Source organism: Geospiza fortis, unplaced genomic scaffold (genome assembly GCF_000277835.1).
Source record: "Geospiza fortis unplaced genomic scaffold, GeoFor_1.0 scaffold166, whole genome shotgun sequence".
NCBI lineage: Eukaryota > Metazoa > Chordata > Aves > Passeriformes > Thraupidae > Geospiza > Geospiza fortis.
This window is the reverse complement of record NW_005054310.1, coordinates 3,153,404-3,178,513: the sequence shown is the minus strand read 5'-3', so window position 1 is coordinate 3,178,513 and position 25,110 is coordinate 3,153,404. Positions and strand designations below refer to the sequence as shown.

General features: G+C 36.9%; 1 protein-coding gene across 1 annotated transcript in view; it reads left to right on the top strand.

The window, feature by feature from the left end:
• ZDHHC17 (zinc finger DHHC-type containing 17) overlaps positions 1-25,110 on the top strand; it is a 96,943-nt gene that overhangs the window by 50,793 nt on the left and 21,040 nt on the right. Inside the window, exons 3-9 of the mRNA XM_005419206.2 lie at positions 5,555-5,677; positions 8,900-8,977; positions 10,353-10,497; positions 16,361-16,425; positions 17,719-17,881; positions 22,452-22,577; positions 23,822-23,964. Of these exons, the coding sequence (XP_005419263.2) occupies positions 5,555-5,677; positions 8,900-8,977; positions 10,353-10,497; positions 16,361-16,425; positions 17,719-17,881; positions 22,452-22,577; positions 23,822-23,964 (843 nt within the window). The remainder of the gene's footprint in view (positions 1-5,554; positions 5,678-8,899; positions 8,978-10,352; positions 10,498-16,360; positions 16,426-17,718; positions 17,882-22,451; positions 22,578-23,821; positions 23,965-25,110) is intronic.

Here is a 25,110-nt window from a genome sequence, read left to right as displayed (position 1 = left end):
TGGTCTAGCAGCAGTAGCCATCTGTCATCCAAGGCAGCAGTCGTAACTTTTTAATATGATGTCTTGGGAAGCGTCCTGTGTTAACTTGACAAAGTTGCTGCCTTTGTTTTGTTTTGAATCTTTTAAGCTGAGAAACTGAGAAGTAGCTCATGTAGAGAAGCATGTGATAGGCTGTCACTAGGAGAACAAAATCTGAGACATTAATCCTCGCATTGTGTTCTTCTGTTCTCTTGAGAGTGAATAGACACTTTCGGCTTGTAGCGAGTTTGATCAAATTCTACCTTTGTTGAAAGTAAGTTAAATGACCATTATGAACATGGCTATTAAACATTAATGGTATTAATAAGTGCTTTTGTGACATCTGGAAGATTGATTCCTTGTGCTCAAGTATTATAATTTCATTATCTCAAGATGAACTTTTCTGTTAAATTTTATTCAATGAGATCATTCAAAATGAAGTTGTGTGCATTCTGAAATAGTGCAGCATAAAATATAAATTATATTGAATCCTGCCAAGGAAAAAAATTGTCAGATACATGCTTTTTTCATGACTATTTATCAGCAGTCATAGGGTAACTGATTTAAAAAAAGTTATATATGGAATAATTAAAATTGGTAAGGATTGGCCAAAGGGACAGTTACTCCTGGCTCTTTTCAGCTGGAGAGAGTGGACAGACTCTGACACCAGGTACACATTCATTATTCCTGGTTATTTGTGCCCATGAGATTGATTATATTGCTGAAAGTGAAATGTGCCTGACTTTCATGTGGAAGGGTGGGACTTTTTAAACCACGTTAGTAATATGGCCACAACTGTCTAGACAATTTAGGGCTTTGGAACAGTATTTAAGAGCTGAATCTTTTTGTCTTTCAACACTACTGTTAATCGTCTATTAAGTAGCTCTTGAGTTAAACCTTTTCTCTTGAAAACAAAACTGTTTAACTGTTAACACAAAAACCTTGAGAATGTGTTAAAGGCTTTTTTAGTATTTGCCACCATTATTAATGGGAAAGGGATTTCCAAAGAGGAAAAAAGATCGTTTTTCTGTTAATTGCATTTCCACTTCAAACAGCTTTGATTTGAGTTACAATAATAGCAAGATGAGGGAGTGAGCTCCTGGTTTACCTGCTCTTTGTTGGCATGGTGATGTGCTCACTGTAGAGAGATTCCTTGCTATTATTGTGGCCAAATCTAATGTTAATCGTGCTGCAAAGATGGCAGTGTCTATTTTCAAGAGTCTATGTATTTGTAGACAAAAGAATAGAAAACGGATTACATATTTAAAATGCAAAAGGCAGTAGGGTACTGTTTTTCAAGGTATTACGGTCAGAATATCTTTAAAGTATGATGACAAATAAAGTGTTACAGGTTAGTTACTGAAACGGCTTAGAGGCTGTGGTAGCAAAAGGAGCTTGCACGATGGTATTTTTGTCCTGGACTAATCCCGTTTCTTTCAGAACAAGACAAACCCAATAATATGCTTTAATTATGCTCCATATTGATGTTTACAGCATCACCCTCTTGAATTCACTCAGATGCTGAATATTTGTTAGATTATTGTATCAGTCTGCTGTGAGGATTTCAATCTTACTCTCCATTACGCTTGAAGGGCATAGAGCCCTTTATAACAGCATTGCAAGTGTGATTATGCTGAGTGTCTGAAATAGGTGACTGTCATTTTCTGACCTAACAGTGCATCATGAACCTTTGGAGAAGGCAAGGTGAAGTCAGCTGCAGCAAATTGATGGAACAAGACTGTAGGTTGTATGTGAGAGAAGAATGCTGCACTTCTGGGACGGATATGGAGAAACCATAACTGCAGCAGATTCAGTGTTTTATTTAATTGTAGAGAGCCTGCTGTTTCCAGGAAGAGGAGCAAATGGATGTAAATTCCTAACGTTTTTTCCAGGCAGATTTTGTCTGTCAAGATTCTTAAGTCCTCTTCTGACAATAAATTGAAGAGTCAAAAATTATACCTTGTGTGCTGCATCTTTACTAAACAGTTATGATTGTGTTCAAGACACTAAATGTAAATTGCTAGAAACAGACAAACTGAGAGTGACTTAAATTTAAAAATTTCTATATACTTCACTCTCAGTGTCACCTTTGGAAAGAGCTTTATTTTCCTGTAAAGGCTGTTCTGGTATATTGCAGAATTTCATGTTCTGTTTTGTGGTGAAGTAGTACCATGACTTGTAGATTGCCTTCTAGTGGGAAGAATGGGAAGTCTGTGATGCTAACCCCAAAAGAGTGAATCCATTCTTACTATTCCTCCTTGAATCTGAGGCCATGTCAGCAGTCGTTGCCCAGGGCCTCACCACAGTATGGGTGAATTCTAGAAGGAGGTGCTTGTAAACATCAGTGGAGCATAATTGGTGCATTCTGTGGGGACTGGCAACAGCATTCTGCATCTACAGGCTGCAGGGTCACTTGTGACTGCTTTCCTTGGTTTTCATACATCTTAAGCCAAGTCCTTCAGAAAGTAGCATCATATTTTCTGTAAGACTCGAGTTTTGCTTTTAATTAAATAACCTGACAAATAACCCCTCCAACCTCCTCCCCACAAAAACTGCCAAAGAATAATCACCCTTCTTCCCCCTTCCCCTAAGGCTGTCAGGGGGCTTCTTGGTTATTCCTATCTTGACAATGTGGCCTAACAAAAACTTGGGTAGCAGTCAAAGGTTACTTTCAAGGTGGTTCATGTTGTGTTGTGTAGTCAGCTTGATAGGACACTCATCTTAAAGTGTATGTGCAGTTTGCCATATCTGGCCAATAGTGATGTAGTGGTTCAACTGCTGTGCAGCTGAGCCCTGCTTAGCTGCTTTCTTGCTTCCTTCTGCTGGGATGGAGAAATTGACCAAAAGGGTAAAGATAAACAAAGTTCAATATATAAAGTAGAAGCTGCACACACAAGCAAAGCAAAAAAAGGAATTAATTTGCTGCTTCCCATGGGCAGGTGAGTGTTCAGCCATATCCATGTAATGGTTACTTTGGTGGGCGAGCACCTTCACTCCAGATGTCCCTCCTTTGTCCCTCAGCTTTTATTGCTGAGCACACTGCCTTGCAGTGTTGGATATCTCTTTGGTCAGTTGGCATTAGCTGTCCCTACTGTGTCCCCATCCAACTTCTTGTGCATCCCCAGCCTGCTCACTGGTGGGGCAGCATGAGGAACAGCAAAGGCCTTGACCCTGTGTCAGCACTGCTCAGCAATAGCTTAAATATTGGTGTGTCAATCAACACTGTTTTGCTCACAAATACTAAACATAGCCTCATAGGAGCCACTCTGAAGAAGAGTGACTTAATCCCACCCAAAACAAATATGTGTAGGGAACTCCTAATCCATTTTCATGAAAGCTTTTCATGATTGCCTCTTGCATTTTATAGGTCATTAAAATTATTTTATCCTTGTGTTCTTTTATCTTTCCAATAACTTAGAATATTTTGTTTTAAAAATTCCTACATATTGTTTTGTGCTACTTATTAAGCAGGATGAGAGTCAGCTAAACTCAGCCTTAGGCAATACATTTTTTTAAGCTGGTGACTGTTAAAAGTGATAGCAGGGCTTAGGTGAATTATTTCTTACATAATGGTTTCAATTTGTAGTTTGCATGAAGGCAGCAGGCATTCCAGCAGGAAGGAGTATCATAAGAGCTGACTGGAGTAGAACTGCTTGTCAACAAATGGTTGCGTTGCCATTCTGTATGAATCACTTTCCAGGCTGCCTTCACTGTAATATGGCAGCGTGATACTGTACTGTGGGAAGGTCAGAATTTTGTCTGGTTTTGGAATTCCTTCTTTCCCCCTTCTCTCCTCCTTTCTCTTGACTCCTTGTTCTTGCCTGACCTGCCTTTTGTAATCCTAACCAATTTCAGTTGCCCTTCCAGCTGACATGAGACATCGGGAATGGTATGTATGTGTTACAGGCACTCATCAGACCAACTACTGATCTAAACTAGGATTTGGTAGGTGGTGGGCTTCAAGGCTGGATGAACTTAGAACCTTACCAGTTTTCCAAGCAATTATGTTTGTCAGAGTAGGTGTATCTTGTCTAGCTGGTTGCATATTTTTAAGTCATTGTAACCCAAACATCTTCTTTCCACCTGCTTTGGTGTATTGAAAAAAAACTTTCTTGTCAAAATTGTTCATGCCTGCTGCTTTTTTACTTAGTCTGGAGGATCACATTTTATCAGTGTATTGTCAGTTGGTGTATACTGCATGCAATAGTCTTTGTGCTGATCTCTTGTAATGTTTGGAAAGATAATAAGTATGACAACAATTTCCAGTATTTTTCATAGTTTCTCATGCAGGCTTCCTAAGAAATTGAAAACAACACAGTCTAAGTAGGCTGTTATGTCTAGTACTTTTTAAATAGTGTCCAACTAATTTCTGTGCTTCAAATCTGTAATAGGCTTAGAAAGCGTTCCTGAGTTTTGTTGGCTTGAGTCATTTGATCATGCATTATGGGAGCACCATCCAGATTGAGGTTCCATTCAAATACATGAAAGAAAAAGTAAGAATGGTAACTACCCTAGGAAGAAGGTCTCTGCAACAGTTGTGCAAGCTGATCAAGTGGAACAGAATAACCTTTCAAAGGCTGTTTCTTCTGCAGAAAGTAGAACATAGAAGCAGCATCTGAGAAACTTAAGTCCGAACTTTGAGAGGCTGTTAAAATTCTGTTTTAGCAGAAGTCAGATATCACAAGGCGTTGACCTTGATTTCAAGACATTCGCACGTTCTCCTCATTGAGACTTGAGCAATCCCTGTGGGATGTACAGATTTTTGAAATGTAATCTTTACTTGCTTTTCTGCATTACATTTTTGACACTGAAAATAGGTGGTAAAAGAGTGTATACATCAAAGCAAAAATTATTTAATGTTGGAGTTACTCCTCCATTGAATGCTTAAGTGATGTTTATGCTTCCTGATTTGTTTCAACTTCCAGATATGTGCAGATTTTTTTTTTCAAAAGCTAGTACATCACATTTAATAGTTCTCTTTAACAGAAGAATAAATTTCGTACAGTATTTCAAAGTGCTCTAAAGAAGAAAATTATACTAACTTGTATCAGAAAGATGGCTATTTGTTGCCTTGAGAAGAAAAATGGGAAGAACTTGAGCTGCTTGTGTTTGTAATTGGCTTGATGATCTTATCTTCTGAATTTTAGGAAGATACTGTCAAATTAGCTGAGTAAGTTTTATTTGCTCTTCAAGAGCTGGAAAGGAAGGAGAACCAAAGTGGGAGAAGCAAATGTAGTAGAGTCCCTGGGAAGTGAACAGTTACTTAAATTTAGTATACTACTGGTAGATATTTTGCCTTGCTCTGCAGTACAGTTTTCTGTAGGCAAAAGTTTTGTGTAATACCTTGATTTGATTAAAGTTATTTTTGCCAGTGGAAGCTTCTTGTTGCAAGACATTTGTAATCATTTAGAAAAAGAAAGTAAAGTTTCTTCTTCATTTCTGTTGAAGATTCTGTATTGTGACCGAAAGTATGGTGTTTGCTGAATGCATTTTAATCTAAGGTAAGCATTTTGACAAATACTATTTTATTTTCAAGGTATGGAATATATGAACGATGCAGAGAGTTGGTGGAAGCTGGTTATGATGTTCGACAGCCAGACAAAGAAAACGTAACGCTTCTGCACTGGGCTGCAATCAACAACAGGATAGATCTGGTGAAGTATGTATTACACTTTAGGTTTAAAATTAATTATGTCCTTAAAAATGTGGATTTGAATGTCTTTAAATTTAATGTGTCTAATACGTCCTTTTTTCCTTGACAGTATGTCAAAGGTCTTGTCCATTAATGCATCTCTAACACTGTGACATAGAGCATTGCATTTTCTTCCCACTGTTTACTACCATGCATGTAACTACTGGTGTGTCTAACTGTATCTAAAATTCCCTTCTCTTGATGCAGTTCTTGCACTTCAGATTCCTCTGTCTTCAGAGGATCTTGATTTTTTTCTTTTGTATCACTCACCTTATTTTATGGTCTCCTACTCTCTTTTTTGCAAGGCACTAGTTTATTTTATTTCCTCAGAATTACACTATTTTGTGGTTTTTCTATTTGTTCAAGCCTATCACATCTTTCCCCAAGTGTTCTCAATTTCCCCATTATGTGCAGTGCACATAATATATTTAATGCAATTTCATTAAATATGTTGGCTATTAAGCTTGGTACTGCAGAGATAAAGTTGTTTATTGTTGTGATACTAGATCTCAGTGTCTTGTTTAGTGAGTGTTGACTATGTAAGTTCATTCCAGTGAAGTAGCTTAGCAGCTTGTCTGTCAGGAGTGCCGGCTTGGAATTAGACTTCTCTTATTTTTAGTATTTCTTCGTCCCATCTATTTTGAGACTTGAGATTCAGTGTACATAACAGGAAAAAACTACAGAACCTTTTCCTATCAGGGATGAGTGTCTAGAACACCATTCTGTTTTCATAATTACACTGATCTATTGATACCTCCTCAACTCAGCTTTGTAAAAATGCAAAAAATGGCGTTATGTCTCTACAGTTACTTACTTCCTACAGTAGTTCCCCATCCCCTGGGGAACTTTCTCCAGACATGGATTTCTCTTCTACTTTTCTTTCTTCTAATAACAGTGACTGCATGCACTTTGATTCCTCAATCACTGAATGCAAGCTGAGGTAGTTTTCAAATGCCTGCCAAAGACTTAGTGATCCTAATGTGGAGATCAGTGGAAGTATTTTCTTCTTAAGGCGACCTCTTAGGAGATCTGCTTGCTTTGAGTGTAAGTAGTTTGTTTAAATAGAACTTGCATGCCTGGCATCTTCTATTGGAAGCTTAGATGACTCACTGAGAGTGGGATTGCCCAGTTCTTTCGTTCTTCAGGGACCTTCTCACCTAGCACAAATTTCCTTCTGCAAGATCTGCTTAGACAACTAGACTAGGTTCTCAATCTGGTTTTGCAGAAAAATCTTATCATTTTTGTATACTGAAGCCGAAATGCAGTGATAAATTTCAACTGAGTCTCAAAACACCCTTAAAGAAACATAAAATGTTATTTCAATGCACCATCTGGCAGGAGATTGTCGCCTTGTCTTTTCCCAGTTGTCAAACTGCAAGTTCTTCCTTCTAAATAAAACCTACTAACCAGTAAGGAGTTCTGCTGTCAGTAGAACCTGAACGTATTCTGCATTTCTGCAAGGCCCAGTGTTTGAATGAAGACAATCTGTTTAGCGTTCACCTCCCCATGAGTGGCTGTCACATCAGAGAGATGAATCCAAGCTTTGACTGTGAATTTCTCTGTGCTGTCTTTTTATCTAGACAAAATTTCCTTTGGAGCTCCTTCCCAAGGGGGAATAAATAGCTCTTCAGTTAGTGGCTGATACTTCACTGTAACAAAATTACTTTGTTTCTTTACCATATAATGTGCTTTGTGTTTTCACCTAGGTGGGACAAAGACTTTCACAAAATCTCTGGTTTTTCTCATGGAGAAATAAAAAAAACTTCCGCAGAAAGATGTCGAAGTTTTGTTCTTTTAGTGTTGAAGACCAGTGGAGTGGACTGTCCTGCACCAATCAGAGCAGATCTTGTTTGTCTTGCACACTCTTTTTTTTTTTCGCTTTGGCAAATCTGTTGAAGTACTTCATTGTGTCTGATGGCTCTAAATCAACTGTATAAAAGCGTTTTCTTTAGATGTGTTTTTCAGTTTCTGTTCCTAAAAGGGCTATTTTTGAAATTTCATTCTCTGAATCAATAAGCACTCTAGAAAATGAAGGTAGTTACTTAAGACTAATGTTTTTTCAAGATTTTCTCTTTGTTGCCCTTCTTCTTGCCACATCTTGAAACACATAGCAGAGTTTGAGATGGCAGAAATTCAATGCTGAGGATTTGAAAGACAGCTCGTGTGGGTAGGAGAGCAGTGTTCATATATACCTGACAGGTATTTTCAAAGTGAAAGGTCTGTAGGCACAGGCGCTTGAAATGTGCAAAGACTTACAAATCTATAGCTAGGTATAGACAAAGGGTAGACAGTGGTGAATGAAAAACTAGAAGCCTTCTGGGAAGGCTTGGATTTGGAAACAATAATTTCTTTATAAAGCATGCATTTCCTTTTATGAAGGAAAAGTAATATTGCTAGTTTAGTGTCCCAGATAAAACAGTGATGACAGCAGTTCACAGAAATATTAAAAATGACTGTGAATATGAATTGTTGCGGTTAAAAATAGGTAACTTCTTTTGTTCTTACAGATAGCTCATCTTTTTATAAATGTTTTTGAGGGGAAAATAATGACTATCCCATCATTTAGAAATATTTTTTTAAATACTCAGATGATTTTTGTCCTTTGATTAATCATAATTGAAAAGTATGTAAAAATCTCAGTCCTTCACTAAATGTGTAACTTAAGTGTAATCCCTGGGATTTATGACTTCAGCAGGGTTATTCCAGTGATGATATAAGTTGCAAGTCTAACAGCATACAATTTAACTATTTAGCCAAAATTCTCTAAAAATTATAGTCTTCTAGCACTGTAAACTTTTACCAGTAATTCAGAATTCTATTTAATGTAACAGCCCCATAATATTTAAGAATAGTTTATTAAATACGTCTGTGGTAGCACAGTTTGTACTACTGTACATACTGTACATTGTATATAGCAATTGTTCTATTTTACCTTAGAATAAAATCGGGAAATAGCATAGTGTTTAAAACACTGTAGGAGGCATCTCTAGTTTCCCAATCCATGTCAGAAATGCAAGAAAATTGAAAGTATATGCATGACATCTAAAAAGGAAGGTTATATGAAGGCAAGAAGAGGCTCTGGTCCTCTGGTCTCGAGCTGCCTATTTTGCCTAACATCAGACATGCTCACCTGTGTCCTTTCAATTTAACCAAAACAATCAGTAATGTTTACTATTTCTGTTATTCCAGGTACTATATATCAAAAGGTGCTATTGTTGATCAGCTTGGAGGAGATTTAAATTCTACCCCACTTCACTGGGCAACAAGGTATGAAAAAATCTTCTGAAGTTTTCTTCTCTCTTTTTCTGCTTAACATGGAGTACTAATGGTTTTATGGAAGTGTTGTGTTTTATGGAAATACTTTGTACTGGAATTAATTCAGTCTTTGATAATGGAGCTCACCGTGAATGTGGTATGTTTGAACTAAAAGAGCTTTCAGAATATGTTTTTTTCTGATATAGAGGAAGATGATTGCTACAGTAGGAAAACAAGTGAAGTATAGGCAACTTACTCTTACTTCTGAGATCTTATTTTTGTTAAGTCATCTGAAATTCAGTGGCACTTTTGCAGATGGGTTGTAGGATGGTTTGGTGTGACATTGTCCTTGAAATGTTCTATTGTATATGTGGATTTTTAAAAAGATGTATATCTTTTAAAAAGATGTAAAAAGATTTTAAAATCAGGGTTCTTATGTAGAAGATGGTCATGATAAATGGCTGGAAAAATTAAAGACAGTCTTCAAGCAGTACCTGCTCCTTTAGACAACCACCTAGAAATAGGTGGGAAAGAATCACTGTCTGTATTAATATTTTAAACTGTAGATGGCAAAAGGAGACTTGGAAAATTAGCTTTTAGAAGATTTAATATATCAAAATAATCTGTTTGCTAAAGGTGTGAGGACTTGCTTGTTAGCCTCTATTCAAGATTTTAGCTTCTCTATTTCTTTTTGTTACAGAACACAGTCTGTGATTCTGTGTTAATAGCACAAAGTCTTGACTAAATTTCCTGGTGTTCATTCATACCTGCAATCAGTTTTGTAAAGCATTGTCCGAAGTGGCTTCTCCAAAATTGAAAAGGTCTTTTGCTCGTGTCAGAAATGGTGTACTGACACTTAAGCACTGTGTCTAAAACAAGGATATGCTTATGCTCATTAAGCTAAAAAGATGCATAAGCTTTTAAGATAGTGTGGAGGAAATGTAGACCTCCAGTTTTCCTTTCTTCCCCTACTTTTGTTTTACTACAGTTTTTAATCCACACAAAAAGGGAGAGTATCTAGCCAGTTTGACATCTCTTAAAATAGCAGGTTTCATATGTGGTTTATAACAAGTCATAGTAGACTAGATTTCTCAATCATAACTTGATTTTTTGGTTGACTGTCTTTTTTGCTGTGCAGTACAGTTAAGCAAATTGCATGCGATGAGTGCACTATATGCATATAATTTCTGATATGAATGAGTTCGCTTACTCACTTGGAGAATCAGATCATGGCAGTTGCTGTTTTTAAAGTATGAGTTAAAGTGTGGGAATTCTGATAGTGTAACTAACTGCTTAACATACTTGTTGTGTTTCATTATTCAAATTTTAATAGTTTTCCTGCATATAGTTATTCAGTTGTTTGTTTTTTGTGTTTTGTTACATTTAGACAGGGTCACTTATCCATGGTTGTACAGCTGATGAAATATGGGGCAGATCCGTCGCTAATTGATGGAGAAGGATGTAGCTGTATTCATTTGGCTGCCCAGTTTGGACATACTTCGATTGTTGCTTACCTGATAGCAAAGGGACAGGTAAATTTTAAGTAATACCATATTTAAATAGATTCTGGTAAATTTTAGAGCAGGAACACAGTTGAAACTTAAACCTGTCATTAAGGAGATGCAAAATATTTGCTTGAATAAATATAAAAAGAATTCCTTGTCCTTTTTGTAGATTACAGTGTTGATGTGTCACCTATTAAACTAATTTCCTACAACAGTCATCTGAATACTTTGGCTTTGATTCACACCTGCCTAATGTAGTATATGGAAATTCTGATTCATTCTTTATTTCTAATGAATTTAATTTTTGAATGTAGCTATGACAATGGTAGCAAGTGTTGTTGAATTCTTCAATGAGAATGAAACAACCCCAAACCTTCTTGCTACCCCTTATATTACTGCTAGATCTGTGAAGTGTGTATATAATGTGTATTCATTACTATTCCTGTTATGTCTCATCTGTCATTCTGTCTGCTCAAGAACTTGATTGTGTTTTTGCTACACACCCTGCGCTGTAATTTGTAGATTTCCTCACCCATCAGCATGTGCCTGAAGCACAGATTTGATTTACTGCGTAAACCATATAGGAAAGTCAAAGCCCTCCTCTTGTATGACAGTCCTACTAATGCTGTTCACATTTCCCTATTCTGCTTATTCTTTCAAATACCAAGTGAGATATGATCCAATGAGTCATGTAGAATATTAAATCAGTGAGTTTGGTCTGTGTAAAACAAATACTGTAATTTGCTGCAGAAAATTACTTACACCTGTACATGTGAAAAACCCCAAGCTACTCCTCCAGGCAGTATTCAGTTTGTATCTGTTTGGTAAAACAGTACTTAGTGTATGATAAAGAGTAAGCTAGGCAAAAGGAGAGTCTGATCCTATTCTGTATAACTGCTGTTTTGTAAGAAATAATGATTGGAGAGGAGTGTGTTTTTAGAGGAGCAAGTTTTGTAATTTCTTCTCAAATTATGTATAATTGTATGTGGCTTTTATGTTACCAGAAAAATCTTGCTGGAATTATACAAGTGTGAATTTGCTTAGAGCATAGCATTAGTAAAGCACTAACAGCCTTTAAAGTATTCTACTGTGGTTATGAAGTCTCCCTGTTTTTGTCTTCATGTTTGTATAGAGATTTGTCCTCTTTATTTGAACATATAATGCTTCAATTGAAAAGAAGCTGTATGTCTTTACATGAGTACATACATAAAGACACAAAAAGTGCCTTAAAATTTAAAACTGTTAGTTTGAAAATAGCTCTTCTTATAAATAGCTTTTAAAACACTGATTTTTATTAAATCTCTCAAATATTTTCAAATATGATTTTGGTGTTCTTTCCATGATGTAAATTTAAATTAATTTTAACAGTAATTTTTCACAGTGTTTCAAAAAGTTCCACTTGAAAAATTATGTATTGATTTGTATGTTTAAAATCTAGTAATATCAATAGCATTATAATAACAATCACTAAAATGATTGTTCCCTAGCTGTATTACATACAACTACAGAACCTTTAGTTTATCTAGAAACCATGGGAGATACATGATTCTATTTTTAAAGTTTCCTTCAATTGGTACTGAGGTCATTAATTTTTTCTCTTTATTTCTTTCTCCACTTTCCTGGTGGTGCTGAGATTTGGATTTGGAAACTTGAACTGCTTTTGCTTCTGTGGGCTTACCCTATATACTGCTACTTATTTTCCTTCTGTCTTTACAGAGACCAGGTTCCCTTATATCCAAAGAGTAGGCTAGCCCTTGTTCTGAACCTAGTTCTAGCAGCTGTGTGGCAAATGACAGCTAAATAAATGTCAAAATGAGGGTCAGTGTAGGCTGTTGTGCTGTGTTAGTTCAGATCCTCATGCCTTTGTGGATGAGTGTGGTCAAAGAAAAGCCAACTTTCATAACAGAATAGAGGACTGACAGGTGGATTAAGAAATTGTTCCTAATTGCTACCTTGTCCATTCTTGAGACAAAACTGGAACCCAACTTCAGTGTTGCTGTTTCACTTTCTTCTGGGCTGTAGCAATCAATGGTAAAATTTGCAATCTGAAGCTTGAGTAAAGGGCAAGAACTCTTGGTCAGATGCACTCTGGCTTTGATTGGAAGTGAACCCATTTTCATGCCAGCAAGTACTACTCAGCCAAGAGGCAGCAGTGGCTGATAGATGTTGCTTTCTTACTGAATTGTGAAAGACTGATACCTGGCTGTATCAGAATTTGAACATATTGTTTTTGTCACTAGGTTGCCTGGGTCAAAATCAAGCCTGGTACAGGTACATGATATAAATATAATGAGAAATCAAGTAACAGAATCTGTAGCACAGTTCAAGTTTAGGTAAGACCTTTATTAAAAAAATGTGAGAAAGAAAAACTGAAAAAGAGCTTGAAGGCACTTAATAATGTGCAGTGTACAATTTGACTGCTTGATATTGTGCTTAGAGGCATATCAGGAGCTTGCATACACAAACATTCACCTGGAATAAGTTAGGATACAGATGTGGTATATGAATGGTTAAATAATATGTTCTCATCCTGTGCATATGTGAGGTAACAATCACAGATAATGAGTGACTGTAAGGTTGCTTGTAGGGTAAAATTATGTAAAAAATATTCTACTTCTAAAATTACAGTTTAACTATTTCATACTCATAGTTCAACTATCATTTTCATAGTTTAACTAGCACTTACTCATCAAGTACTTTTTTTTAGTTTCAGAGTTACAGTTTTGTGTGTTAACTAATGTCTCGAGCTACGTAGGGTCACCTGAGCTATGGCTTAGAAGTAGGTGGCATCTAGGTTGAGAGATGCTGGTGTGGTACCAGCAGATGTGGTTACTTTGGTGCTGTGATCCATGAGCAGTGCTCCTAAGCATTGTCACCTCAGTTGCCACTGAGGCTACTTCTCTCCACCAAGCTCAGGCCAGCATTAAGACACTGAACCAAATATTTTATTTCCCTAGACCAACCCAGAGCACATTACTTAGAGAATTATAAGTCCAGTTGTGTTCTTCCTTATGATTCAAGCCTGATTGTGTTTGATGGACTAGGGTATTCAGAACAGGGCTTTTGTTTGAAGGAATGGAGTAGGTTTAGTTCTGTGTTGTCTTCTTCGTTGGTCTGTGCTCTGTTCTATGGGACTCTTACAAAATCTCTGCTTTAATAGGAATCTTAAAAAATCTCTGCTTCTAGTCTGTAACTAGCACATCTTTTCTAGATTAAGAAATATTGTCAGACTTACATCAGCCTTACTGATAAATCTTCTTTACTGTATGCTTTTAAAGCCTTTTTTCCTTTCCCTGGGCAGTGGTTCATGTGAAAGAGATCTTTTCCTTATGGAGAATAGGATTCTGAGCAAGGATGTGATGGTCTTTTCTATGAAGGTCTGTGTTTTGTGAAATAAGCAGTAATGGTTTTAAAAAGGATCAGACTCCTGGTTCCTTTCTGTGTGATTTAAAGTAGTTCCAAGTGGGATCTCTTGATGCTTTCTGTGCATATTTTATCACAATACTGGTTTGACCATTGCTTGTTAAATCTCCTGGTAAGCCTAATGCTGCTCTGATCTCTGGCTGCACTTCAGAATCCTTCCTTGTCAACTCTTGCTTTCAGAAAGTAGTATTAAGCAGCAGAAGAGTTGCTGCAACACCTTTTCATGCCGAAAGCTCATTCTCCCCAGTATTTCTGCCTCACTAAAAGCTTTTTGTGCAATGTTGTATTAGTGTCCTAGGATTAAGTCTGGTTATCTTTGCATGTGAAAAGTTTTTTCTCCTTCAGAACTAGAGTTGTTTTACTTTAGAAATAAGAGGAAATTTTGCTTGTTGTGGTCCAGAGAATTCAAACTTGAACCATGTGCAAAGAGCAGCAGTATGTGCAACTTTTGAGCATTGCATCACATATTGTTTGAATCTTTGGTTCTTGCAGTGCTTGCACCATGTCCTAAGAGCACAGGCACACCCCTCCATGAGCCCTGATCTGTCACTGAGAGTTGAACAAGAAAGTAATGTTAAAGTGCCTGTTGGACACCACAGAATGGAAGAACAGTCTCTTAATATGAACCAGCTGCTGAAGGTTTAATTTTTTGCCTCAGCCCTCTCTTTGGCAAAAAGCAGGAGCAAAGCTTTCTTTCTGAAATGTCTCAATCAGTGGTTATAGTAGTGATCTGGAGAAATAACAAGGAATTTTTGATGAGAGATTTGTTGGAGCACATGTCTGCTATCCACAGCTACATCATCTTTGTTACATCTGTACAGCAGTGTGCAAGTGAATCTTAGCTGCTTTGCCTCTCATTAAAGCTCTTTTGAAAAGGGATCTGCTTCAGCCAATGTAGTGGCTTAATATGAGTAGTAGCTGTAGGCTGCCTAGGTAACTTGCATCTAGGGAATGCTCTGGAGCTGATGGGTTTGGGTTTTTTCTTTTAGCTGAGTGTCATCTAGTGTGCAAAGTGTAGTTTGGTCAGGTGGAATCATTGAAGGAATTGTTCTACTTACATCTAAGCACATTCCTACTGTCACAAAGAGGCGCTTTTCTATACGAAGGCTAAAGATGAAGGAGTGCTTGTTCATGTTGCAGTAATTTGTACAATCCTCCAAGTACATTGTTCACACAGTGTGAGCTGTGAATCAGTCACGTTCTCAAGGATGAATGAACTTGAGATTGGGCTGTGTTTCTAACTTCCTTCATGATTTCAACCACAGGGGGTTAATTGGCAATGCCAGCAGTTGCATAGTCCTGGTAGGCTCAAAAGAATCTAACCTATACAAGTACCCTGGGCAAACAACAAGCAAGTAAATCAAGTAACTGTTCTTCTCCTCCATCAACTGTTTTCTTAAAATAACCTTTTTTTTTTAAATTAAGCAACAGAATAAAAACTCAGAAATATAAAGTAATCTGCATGCTAGAGGTGTTTTAAAAGCAATTATTTGGAGGAGCTAAGTTGGATTTTCTGGGAAACAGCTGCCTGGGTCAGGCTAGCAGCAGTGTGAGTAGGGATCCCAGAGTACTGGAGCAGAGGAGGTTCTGGAGATGACAGAAAGCAACATCAGTTACTTTCTGGGTTTTTGGCGGGAATTTCTCTAGCAGATGACTTCATTGAAGTGCTTTCCAATGTAATTTTCCTAGTAAGAACTGAGAGAAGTGGTGTAGGAAATGTTGTCATAGCTCTGTTGCCTCTAAGGAAAACTGTTCATGTCCTGCATTATGTTAACTTGCAGTAATTTTGTTAGTGCTGGTCTGTGAACTCTGCCCAAATGTGCTTGAGAGTCTAATCTGCCTCAAAATATTTAGGAATTACCAATTTCTCTAGGCAGGAGGGGAAAGAGATTATAGATCTGTTTTATTTCTGAGGAGGTTGTTTTCATTAATGGCTTTTGTTCAATCTTAAAATTCTCTGGCGTTCATTAATTGGATATCCAGATACATAAATACATTTGGAACTCATTGAACTAAGGAAAATTGCTTTGCAAGTGAAAAAATAGGTGCAACTAGCATTTAGTAGGATGTAGGATCCAGACAGTGGTATTTATAGTAATTTATCAGGTATATTTTCAAATATTGGTGCATTATTTTAATTTTCTTCTGCTTTTTAATGCAATAATACACCACCTGTATATATCTTTAATCTTGAAGATTAATTGTAAGTTAGAAATTACTGGTTTTACACAGCGTGACTGTTTCATAGTTTCCAAAATAGATTGGAACAGTTATTTTTTTGGCAATGGTGGCATCAATGTTTGTTTTCATTTTTTAAATACTATTTGAGTGCTAAAAGCTTGCCAGTTTTTCTTCCAATTCAGATGATTAGTCTTAGAACACTGCTTCTCATTGCAAACATTTCATCTGCTGGATCTTGAGTATGCTTACTTACCTCACCAACTCTTTTTTCTTTTCTTTTTTTTAGGATGTAGATATGATGGATCAAAATGGAATGACACCTTTAATGTGGGCAGCTTACAGAACACATAGGTAATATATGCAGTTTTGACTTTATCTTAGTGTTAATCAAGTGGCATATAGTAGTGACTGGTTTAGGGAGTTTTTTCGAAGTTTTTTTTCTTTTTTTTCCGCTGTTGCTATTTTATCTTTCTTAATTTATGGTTATTGTGAATTCATCCCACTTGGTAGCTCAGCCCCACACAGCCACTTCTTTACTTCTGCCAAGTGGGATGAGAAGGAGAATCAGGAGGGTAAAAATGAGAAAATTCATGTGTTGCAATAAAGACAGTTCAATAGATAAAGCAAAATAAAGAATTCATTTGTTACTTCCCATCAGTAGGCAGAAGTTCAGCCATTTCCAGGTCATCAGGGCTCTGTCACCTGTAACAGTTACTTGGCAAGGCAGATGCTGTAACTCTGAAATGTCCCCTGCTTCCTACTTCTCTTCCCCAGCTTTTATTGCTGAGCACACTGCCATGCAGTATTGGATATCTCTTTGGTCAGTTGGGATCAGCTGTCCCTGCTGTGTCCCCATCCAACTTTTTGTGCACCCCCAGCCTGCTCACTGGTAGGAGCAGCATGAGGAACAGCAAAGGCCTTGACCCTGTGTCAGTACTGCTCAGCAATAGCTGAAACATCCCTGTGTCATCAGTACTGCTTTGGTCACAAATCCAAAACACAGCACAGTAGGAGCTACTGTGGAGAAGATTTACTTGTTTTCAGCCAAACACAGTACAATGACTTCTTCAGGAGAGAGGGTACTATGAAGAAGTGCTCACTAATCCTTCCTGTGATGATGACTGGAAAAAATGGATAAAAAATAACACTCCTCCAAAGAACAAATATCTGAATTAGATTCCTGTTTGGAAGGCCCTATCTCTCTTATTGGGGGAAACCAAACTAGCTCTTAGCAATACTTGCTATTGCCAGCATTCACATCCCATTTTAGTTTCATCTTCTGGATTGTGAGGTGGAAACATAACATGTTTTGTACTTTCATTGTTTAAGTATATAATCCTGTGCATATTTTTACAAATATGTTAGTAGTGTTAGATTTTGGTAAACAAAAACTAGAGTTGTAGAACAAATGTTTCTTGATATCCCAGAATGAGCTGTCTTCAGGAGATCCTTTAAAGTCAACAGAATAGTGGTTGGTTTTGGTGGGAAGAGATTTTGAGTCATTCATAATTGGCAGCAAAAAATGTCACTTTGCTATTACATAGTGTACCTGATCAATGATCTTCATAGAAACTGAATACATCAGCAATAAGTTGGGATGTATTTGAGTTCATCTGTAGATCTAACAAGAATTTTCTTTTCTAGTGTGGATCCAACACGATTACTACTTACATTTAACGTGTCGGTTAATCTGGGAGACAAGTACCACAAAAACACAGCATTGCACTGGGCTGTGCTAGCAGGAAATACTACAGTCATTAGTCTGCTGTTAGAAGCTGGAGCTAATGTTGATGCTCAAAATATTAAGGTAAACATTTGGTCTGGTTTAATTGTAAGTGGTTTGAGGCAGAAATAACAGAGACTATGATAAATCTTAAGAATAGGTGGGTATTGTCAGTATTGTTGGGATTATTGTGGGTGTAGTGGGATCATGAAGATAGAGCAAAAGCAATGCCACTAACGTGTCATTTGGCAATTTTTTTCCTAAGTGTAATGCATAACCACTAGATTTGCACCATAAAAGATGCTCAAGTAAATTATTTAACAATGATTATGTGTAAATATATGGGAATGGGATGTGCAATTAGACTGCATGTGTGAAGACTGGTGTATTTGGATGCAAAATTGGAAACCTGACCAAATATCTTCTAGTGAAATTCTGGGGTGACTGTTTGTTGGGAGTGAAATGTGAGACATCTCAGTCCTGTCCAGGGAGCTGACATATGCTCTAGTCGGTCTCCCAGTGCCAGTAAGCAAATTGGAGGTCTGAAAATGCCAATAAGAGTCAAATAAGCAAATGGGCTCTTTTTATGCATGTGAACTTAACTTGCCTGATTACCAGAATTTCTAAACTATGAATCTAGATTCTGTACTAGCAGAGCCATCTCCAGCATATGTTAGACCAGCAAAACAGCTCTTAGAATTTCTGCCGTAGACTTGGAGCTTCTCCAGCCTTGGAAGGTGTGCCTTTGGAATGTGGTTTTGTCCATTACTTCCAGATACTCTGTATATCAAATTAGATGCATTTTGCTACCCAAGCTGTTTCATCTGTGGTGTCAGAGAAGAAATCACTTTTAGAAAAAGAGTTCTCTACTTAGTTTCTCTTCAGATATTTGTATTTTCCACTTAAAGAGTGTTACAGGCAGAGTGGTTATTCTTGAAAACCCAGCTGTAACTTCATTTAATTTATTTGTCCTTTTGCCATTTTTCCTACTGATTAAGATGGCTGGAGCCTATTTTGCTTGGCCACAAGTGATAGAAATATATATATTAAAAAAAAGTACACATCAATTATCTTGGAGAGCATGGAATAGCCTTTCTAAGGGAACAGCTTTTTAGGTCCTACATCCACTTCAGAATATCAGAAATGTTCATAATCATGAATGAAAACTCATTACAAGGAATCACCTATATACGTATTTAGAACAAATCATCTAGCCTCTTGCATGGGCTGAGGTGAAGATACATTAATTATTCCTGGTCTGTAAGGTCAGTTGTGTGAAGGAGTTATGATTCTAGTCTCACTTCTTGTGTTGAAAAGCTATTTTCCTATGCCACCTATGGTAAAAAATTAAGGTGTTTTTATGGGAAAAAAATTGGTATGTCATACCTTACTTGTCTTGGCAGACTGATTAGTGTGACAAGAGTTCTAAACTCGTCACGTTACCTACATTTCTGGACTCTTATGAAATCTGTAACAAAAATTTCTGTGTTTGACTCTATGAAAGTATATGCTAGCCTGAAGTAGTTCATGGTCTTGCCTTCTTTATTGACAGACAGCAGCAGTCAGTAGAAAAATAGGGTTTTGAACCTGCTGGATCATGATACCTTTCCAGTCATGCCAGAAGGTATGTGTCTGGTTTCAGTGACCACTGCCTATCTTCTGCAGTGAAATCTAGGTTTCTTTCATGCCTTCCCAGCTTTTTAGGATCTTCAGAGGATCAAAATCATTTGAGCAATGGCAGTTTTGCCATCCAGCCAGTGACTTTATAATGGATGCTGATTTAGGTGGTAGTAAATATATAGGAAATATAAACATTTGGTTGATTCTTAAAGGCCAATAGAAACTCAGTTTGGTGCCCCTCCTTTGACTGTTCAGCCAAAGTTTTTTTTGAGCCAAAAACAAATTAAGTGTTTGGCTTATGTTGCCTCAGAAATAAAAGGAATTGTGAAAGGCTTCTTTCTGATGCAGTCAGTTCCAGATTCCTGCAGCACTATTTAGTGAATTCCTTTTCTCAGATAGCCCATGGAATAGACCAAGAATGGTGGTGAGACAGCTGATATTACAGAAATGCATTGGCTGAAAGCTGTTCATCTTCTTCAAATGATGACATGACTGAAATATTAGATCTGAGCTTTGACTTCATTGTTTAATCAGCTCTAGTCAGTCTGTGCTAGAAAGGCACGTGCTGCTGGCTGCCTAGACTTGGAACAAATTGGGACCAGTCATCTCAGCAATGTGTTCTTTACTTTGCATGACAGTTTGTGAAGTATTTGAACAGCAGCGCTCCTATCCTAGAGCAAAGCTTGATACAAGCAGTGAGTTAGTCCTATTTTGTTATTTACTCTCTTTTTATTATGCTGTACAAGAAATTAATATTTTCTGTTTGGTAGCAAGATACTTCTTTCGTTTTTGAGAACTAGATTAATATTAGAGTTGGAAGCTGTATTTCAGTAATCAAAGTAAGAGTGGGTTTTTTGTTTGGTTGATTTTTTTCTTAAGGAAATTTTCTTGCCAGACCAGTGGACAGGTTGGGCAACAAGAATAGGATTTCCCAAGGAGCCAGGTTATCACTGGGGACTTGGGGAAAACTTGTAAATTTTATTTAAGTATGAGCAGAAACTCCTTTTTTTAGTAGAGTAACATAGAGACCTAAAAAAGCTCTTATGGTCTAAGAAAGATTTCCTTTTTTTTTTTATCTATAAGTGAATCATTTATTGAACTTTAAATGTAGTTTCTTGATTATGCAGTGTATCTTAGGCTTGTCCATGGAAGTCTGCACGTACAGTTCCCTATTGTAATGACTCTTCAGATTATTTCTTCTATCTAAATACTTTAAATATGTATTACTGAAGCCTTATTGCTTGCTGACAATTTTAAGTATGTTACTAGATTAATCTCCCCAATACATTTTTTTTCTAAATTTTTAAGGAAGTCAGCCATCAACTACTCCTGTAAAGACAAGAGAATATTAAAATGGCCAGATGATGAGAGGCGTAGTCAAAGACTTCTTTAAAGCTCCCTCAATTTTTTTATCTAGGCAGTTCCTAGGTGTCTCATGGCCCTCTAGTGGAAGGGATGCTCAGCTGGACCCCAAGACAACTTCAGGATTTACTTGGGAGATCAACTCCCAGAGGGGATTGCTTGTCCACAGGTAATCTTTACAGTCTGGATATATAAGGTGATACTAAAACAACAGCATCTCTGGAGTTTCCTAGATATTAGCAATTCAAGGTGCTATTAAACCTGTGATAAAACAGGCACCTATAGTTTGATTTCAGGCATTTCTGTTGAGAATGGAGTTAATTTAATCTGGTTTTTTGAACATCTGGCTAAATAACTTTGAAGCCAAGTCAGAAGGTCATTCTTTTTTAGCTGATTTTTCTAGTTGAACTTCTCACACAGAAGGTGTGAAAGGTCCTGTTAAGTAGCAAAAAGCTTCACCTCATAATTTATATTCTATGCTATTTACTCTCTTAAAGATTTGGAGCAAGATTTCAAAGGCAGAGATGACATTTAAGTACTCAGTGCCCGTTGCCTTTCTATGGGACATAGGTAGCTAACTGCAGTTTTTAATCTTTGAAATCACTTCTGTCTGTAGTAATTATTGCCCTTTCTGGGTAGTTTCAGTTTCTAGTACCTGTCTCACTTTTTTTTTAGGAGGGGGCCGAGCGATGGAGGATTCAACCATTTTTCAAGCCTCCATGAATGATTTGTTTAGGAGGGGAGTTAACTCCAGTAGAAGAGAGGAAGAGTCAAATGCAAAACTGAAGCTGGAGGTACCTGCAATTGGTTGTCTCTTGCCTCCTCTATAATTTTAGACCAAGTCAATAACTTTTTCATTTATCTCTCTTCCTAAGTGTTTAAAAAGCAATAAAATCAAATCAGTTTAGTAGGCACCTTTGGTCCCTGTATCTTTCACTCTGTGTTTCTCTTTTGCTTCATCTGTTAGTCCTTTCTGAAATTACAGAAGTAAAAACATGAGCTGTTGCTGGCTTGGCACCCAAAATACATGAAACACAAGCTCAGAGTAAAAGCTCAGAATTTTGAAATAAGTTGGATATCAGCACTCAGTTTATTCTTTCATGTTTTCTTCCTAGGACTTCCATAACTGAAATAAACCTAAGAACATTAGGCCGGTGGAAAAAAAAATCCTAGAAGCATTCCATAATACTAGTAACTTCAGCCTGCCAAAAGGCAGAGAATTAACAAAGAAGTCAGGCTTTAGACTTGGGAGAGTTTCCATGATCCAGTGGGTCACAAGTTCTTATTCTTTGCTTGATTTCTGCTGCCTGTCAATAGCTAAGGGGGAAGCACAGTCCTTCCTTTATAGAGTAGTAGACTGTATGTAGAATAGTGGAATATAGATTTGTTCTCTGCTAAAGGCAACAATTATTACTGTGAGGACATACATCTCGTCAGAATCATACATTTAATATGCCACTTGTGCACTCTTGTATAGTTATGAAAGAGTGAAAAACCAAAAGGAATGAATGATGTTTGGTGTCAAGTAAGCTGCAGAGCAAAAAGTATGCCAGAAACAGTAGCTAAACTGTTTTAAATTGTGTTAGTTTTAACAGCCAATTTTCTGTTTCATAAGTGCTCCAAATGTGTTTCATTTTAAATTGGATGTTTCCCACATTTATACTCTTGACAGGGAGAATCACCACTTGATCTTGCAAAACAAAGGAAGAATGTTTGGATGATCAATCATCTACAAGAAGCAAGGCAGGCAAAGGGGTATGATAGTCCATCCTTTCTGAGAAAACTAAAAGCAGATAAGGTAAGTAGTAGCATAACACTTGTGTAAATCAATCTAACAGCTGCTCTTGGTTTGGGGACCTGTGTGTTTGTTTAAAAGAAGTTCAGGACTGTGGTTTCCCCACATTTCAGCTTTAAAGAATGTCTTTTTATTATGACTAAAGTGATTGCAAAAGGGAAAAAAGTGCTTTATTTAGGGCAGGAGGAAATAAAACCCTAAGCTTCTATACACTTAGTTTTTGTGCTAGCTAAAAGAAAATGTTAGGAAGGTAATGTGTGGTCATGTATTGTTTGGGTTAGCCAAGACGTTCCAAAACTGACTCTCAGGTAGCTGAGGAAAGAAGCATTTTGGGTATCCTGAACTCTGATCTCCTCTCTAGTTATGTGTTGTTTATTGTTATTGTGTTGAATGAAAGCAGCAGTCAGTCTTAGCAGTATAAAGTAATACATGAATCTCTAATGTGGAGGCCTTTTGCTTCTCAGAGTATTGTTTAATACTGCAGATAGGAAGAGGCCATAAATGAGGGTGTAAGGGTTAACATACTGCTCTAGCATGAAGAACTGTCTTCCTACATATTGTTTGATAATTTAAAAAGAGTTAATGTTTTCTTCTTAGTATCCATCGAACTCAGGCAGAGTGTTGTGCTGGATATTAAGTGTTGCTACCACTGATTTAGTTTTTTTAAATAAAGATACATTGCATCAAGATGCTAAAAGTACTGCTGCAGTCTGGGTTTTAACCTGTGATACTATAACAATGGTGTGATTATTGACCTGAAGTGGTTTGTACATTTCATTATCACTGTACTTTAATTATTTGGAAAGAGTTCAGTGCTCTCATCAGGAGTTGTGTTCACACAGTGTAAGACAGAAAAGGTCCTATGTTTATTAATAGATGCTTCAGTATGGCTTAAAAACTGCAGTTACGTGAGTAATAAAAATTTACCGACATTGTCATATGCTGTGTGGCAGTTCATACACTTATGGATTTGTTAAAAAGAGCTAATGTTGCCTTGATTCTGGATTAGTAGCAATGTCTCTAGAAGACAGTTCTAAAACAAAGTTATTGATTTGTAATATAATTTTAGGAAGGTGTATTTTCCTTGCAAATTCATTGGAGGTATGTAAAGACAAGAAACGAGAAAAATTTGTGAAGATTTATCTCCCTGAATTTTCTTGAAAATTTAAGTTTTTTATGACTGTCATGTTTATTATACAATCCGTTCCTGAAAACAGAGTTACTTACTGGTGTTTGTTTCTATATAGGAATTCCGTCAGAAGGTGATGCTGGGAACTCCTTTCCTAGTTATTTGGCTGGTTGGGTTTATAGCAGACCTAGACATTGATTCTTGGCTCATTAAAGGGCTGATGTATGGTGGCGTTTGGGCTATGGTACAGTTTCTTTCAAAGTAAGTGTTTCACTGGGACACTGTCTGTTTAGTGGCATGTAAGAAGTATTTTGCTGGCATCTTTGTTGGATAGATAACTTTAAAATTCTGTTTGTTGGAATTGGTCTTTATTTCTGCAGAAGATCTTGTGCAACTGTAGCTCCTGTAATGCTCTATTGTCTTGTGAAACCTGGAATTATCTTGAGTTAATACTGCTGAGTTAACAGAAGCTAAGAGCAGAACAGAAATTCAGTCACTATCCAGAGGAGGGTGCTGAATGTCTGTCTACAAAGAGTTATCAGCATGAAGATTGCAGAAAGCAGGCAATGGAAAAGTTACTATAAAGTAATAAAGTCATTGTGCAAGTGTACTATTAAAACTGTTTTCTCTCAATAATTTAAATGCACAAAAGCATCTAAAGATATTTATAGAGACAAATTAAGTTAGAATCAGATTTTGAAGCTTTTGTTGTTGTGGAAATAAGTGACTAAAGAAAAAGTCTGCTTTCTAATAGTGTTTTTTGTACATCTTGTTACCTGATCATAAATACTTCTAGTTGTATTTATGATTACTTCAAATGTCTGTAAAAAAACACACACACACACACACACATGTAATCATACTCCAGTGGATTTTCAAGAGCTGTAGACTACATCATCTCTCCTTTGCTTTTCATTATCATGTGCTGCCAAGATAGGAGTATTTGTTGTATCCCCATGCTTAGGGGCTTTCTGCTTTTCTGGGATTCCATGTCATGTTTATTTAGAACCATTTACTTCTCTTTCTGTATAAAGAGGAAAATATATCTGCTCCTTAAACCAAGTTCAGAAGATTTTAGTGAACTTAGACTGGGAGGGAAGTGGAAGGTTATGCAGCATTTGCAGGATCTTGGATGTGATCTGTTTGGTCTTTTTGTCACCTGTGAGGCTTTGCAATTTGCTGGCCTCTTCCCAAAAAAACCATATTTCTCATTTGTCAAATTCTCAGCTGTGCCTCCTACAGAAAGGAAGGACAAGATTTCTTCCAATCTCTCAAGATCTGTGTTTTGTCAATTTTTATATTTTTGGCCTAACTGACATGAATTCAAAATTAACATTTTTATTTTCTCTTATCTGTTGCTTAATATTTAGTATAAATAATTTTTAAAATGTTTTACACAAAACCCAG